The sequence below is a fragment of the Otolemur garnettii genome, unplaced genomic scaffold, assembly GCF_000181295.1.
Source record: "Otolemur garnettii isolate 467f Iridium unplaced genomic scaffold, OtoGar3 scaffold00018, whole genome shotgun sequence".
NCBI classification, from domain to species: Eukaryota; Metazoa; Chordata; class Mammalia; order Primates; family Galagidae; genus Otolemur; species Otolemur garnettii.
In genome coordinates, this window is record NW_003852413.1 from 25,127,097 (window position 1) to 25,130,389 (window position 3,293).

A 3,293-nucleotide genomic window follows, 5' to 3' on the forward strand; every position below is an offset into this window, starting at 1 on the left:
TTTTTTTTTCTGTTTTAGGCCAGGCATGGTACATGCCTGTAGTCTCAGCTCCTTGGGAGGCTGAGATGAGCTCAAGAATTTGGGTTATAGTACACTATTATGGGTATTACACTCCAGCTTGGGTGATACAGCAAGACTCTGTCTTTGAAACGAACAAGGGCCTTCATAGATCTGCACACAAGAAGGAGTGACAAGGTTGGTCATGGTGGCTCATGCAGTAATCCTATCTCTCTAGGAGGCTGAGGCGGGTGTATCTCCTGAGCTCAGGAGTTTGAGACCAGCTGAGCAAGAGGGAGACCCTGTCTCTACTTAAAATAGAAAAAGTAGCCAGATGATGTGGCCAGCACCTGTAGTCCCAGCCACTCGGGAGTCTGAGGCAAGAGGAAGACATTAGCCCGAGTTGAGATTGCTGTTAGCTATGATGCCATGGCATTCTACCCAGGTGACAGATTGAGACTCTGTCTTAAAAAAAGAAAAGAAAAAGATAATATATTACAAATTGAAATTCATAAAAGGGGTGAATGACCCTGAGTTGCAGACAAAAGCTTTAAAAAAATGTGTTTTTTTGTCTTTTAGAGACCATCTCCTTATGAGTTTCTTAACTTTTTATAAAAATCATTTTTGTATTCCCCCCCAGGAAAAAAATTTTTTTTTTTTCTGAGATACTGTCTTACTCTGTTGCCTAGGCAAGAGTGCTGTGGTGTCAGCCTAGCTCACAGCAACCTCAGACTCCTGGGTTCAAGCAATCCTCCTGCCTTACCCTCCCAGGTAGCTGGCTCTGCAGGCACCCACCACAGCACCTGGCTAATTTTTTTCTAGTTTTAGTAGAGATGGGGTCTCCCTCTTGCCCTGGTCTTGAACTCATGAGCTCAGGGGATCCTCCCTCAACCTCCCAGAGTGCTAGGATTATAGGTATGAGCTACCTACCACTTGTGGCCTTCCTGGTGAATTTATATAATCTTAATTTATTAACCTTAATTACACTTATCTCTTCTTTTATCTATTTGCTGGACAAAAACACCATGTGATGTTATTTTTCTAGAAAAAGAGGATGTAGGATATGTCTGTGTAAATTGTTATCATGCAGTGTGTTCCAGATATCAGAGTATGCCCTTGGTCAGGGTATAAAGCTTCTAGGACCCACTTGTCTTTCACATGACATACTATGTGATTATTTCTTAGTCAGTAAGGAAGATTAAAGATTGACCTTGCAGTCCCTGATTACTTTCAGTGGAGTTGGAGTACTTTTGACATAGAATGGAAACTTCTAGATAGGGGTTCTGGTAACCATTTAAAAATGCAAAGTCATACTATCACCTCTCAGGGATTTTATTTTTGAGACAGAGACTCACTTTGTCACCTTCAGTAGCGTGCCAGGCATTGTAGCTCACAGCAACCTCAAACTCTTGGGATCAAAGCAATTCTCTTGCCTCAGCCTACAGGCACCCACTACAATGCCCGGCTATTTTTTAGAGATGGTATCTAGCTCTTGCTCAGCCTAGTCTTGAACTCTTGAGCTGAGGCAATTCACCTGCCTTGGCCTTGCAGAGAGTTAGGATTACAGGCGTGAGCCACCGTGCCCAGCCCTATTGGGGATTCTGTTCAGTAGTTGAAGGTTTGTTTGTGCACAACTGAGGTTAATATCCTACCTCTCCTTTGTGGACAGGGAACCCTTGACAATGTGTGACACCTCCATAACCCTGGTGGCATAGAGTCAGGCAGTTTGTGTATGACCCAGTCCCCTCTTGGGAGGATGACAGGGGTGTCGGGAATCTTGTGTGATTATGTTCTGGGAATTTTCTAGTTGCAAATGAGTCTGGAAAAAAAGGAGAAGAAGAAAAAGAAAGATAAGAAAAAGAAGCACAAGAAACACAAGCACAGAAGCTCAAGTAGCGATCGTTCCAACAGTGAGGATGAGCACAGCCGGGGAAGGTGAGCACGTGGAGGCTGGACACCATCATTACTGAATCACTACTCATTCACTCATTCATTTCTCAGACATCTACTGACTGGCTACCTGCCCAAGTGCCAGGTATTGGGCTTGCAGTGGTGAATACTTAAGACACAAGCCCTCTGCTTACAGAGTTTGCTGTTTAGCATTAGAATTCCTTAGAGATGCTAAATATGGGTGAGTCTCTTGGCATATTATTGGAGAGAGACCCTGAATAGAGCTGATGTTAGCTGGGTAGGTTTTAAGTCAGACATCCTGGGTGTGACTGTGTTTGATCTGAGCTTATGATTTCTTTAGGACCAAAGTGGGATTTTTGTTTTCTTTTTTAATGGATTAGCAGGCCCACGTAGGCCCATTCTGCACGTCTTCCCTGTGGGAGCAGTCAGCTCTGTTGCTGCTGACTCACTATTAGCCCCTGGAATAGCAGCATGAGGTGAGAGGAGAATGTGTTCAGGCTTTGGGGCTGAGAAGCAAGGCCCACGGATTCTCATAGGAACAACTTGCCTGTGCTGATGCATCTTCCAGAAGAGATAGTCCAAATAGAGATACTTACTGCCAAGTAACAGCTGGGAGGTGGGGAAGGTCACAGTGGAAGCAGGAAGAATGTTTTTAGCATCAGAGATTTTTTTGTTGTTGTTGTTGTTTTGAGGCAGAATGTCACATTGTTGCCCTTGGTTGAGGGCCATGGCATCATAACTCACAGCAATCTCAAACTCTTGGGCTCAGGAGATCTTCTTGCTTCATTTTTTCACTTTTTTTTTTGAGACAGAGCCTCAAGCTGTCGTCCTGGGTAGAGTGCTGTGGCATCACAGCTTGGAGCAACCTCTAACTCCTATGCTCAAGCTATTCTTTTGCCTCCACTTCCCAAGTATCTGGGACTACAGGCACCCACCACAATGCTCAGCTATTTTTTGTTGTAGCCATCATTGTTTGGCGGACCTGGGCTAGATTTGAACCCATCAGCTCAGGTGTATGTGGCTGGTGCCTTACCTGCTTGAGCCACAGGCGCTGAGCCAATTTTTTTTTTTTAGAGACAGAGTCTCAGTTTGTCACCCTCGGTAGAGTGCTATTGTGTCATAGCTCACAACAACCTCCAACTCCTGGGTTTAGGAGATTTTCTTGCCTCAGCCTCCAAAGTAGCTGGGACCACAGGTGCCCACTGCCTGACCCCATCTCTATTAAAAATGAAAAACTGGGCTTGGCGTCTGTGGCTCAACTGGCTAAGGTGCCAGCCACATACACCTAAGGTGGCGGGTTTGAATCCAGCCTGGGCCCGCCAAACAACAATGATGGCTGCAACCAAAAAATGGCCAGGCGTTGTGGCCGGCGCCTGTGGTCCCAG

General features: G+C 45.4%; 1 protein-coding gene across 1 annotated transcript in view; it reads left to right on the forward strand.

The window, feature by feature from the left end:
- Nucleotides 1-3,293, forward strand: part of CWC25 (CWC25 spliceosome associated protein homolog) — a 26,718-nt gene that overhangs the window by 11,071 nt on the left and 12,354 nt on the right. The window contains exon 4 of the mRNA XM_012802912.1: nucleotides 1,805-1,932. Coding sequence (XP_012658366.1) covers nucleotides 1,805-1,932 — 128 coding nt within the window. The remainder of the gene's footprint in view (nucleotides 1-1,804; nucleotides 1,933-3,293) is intronic.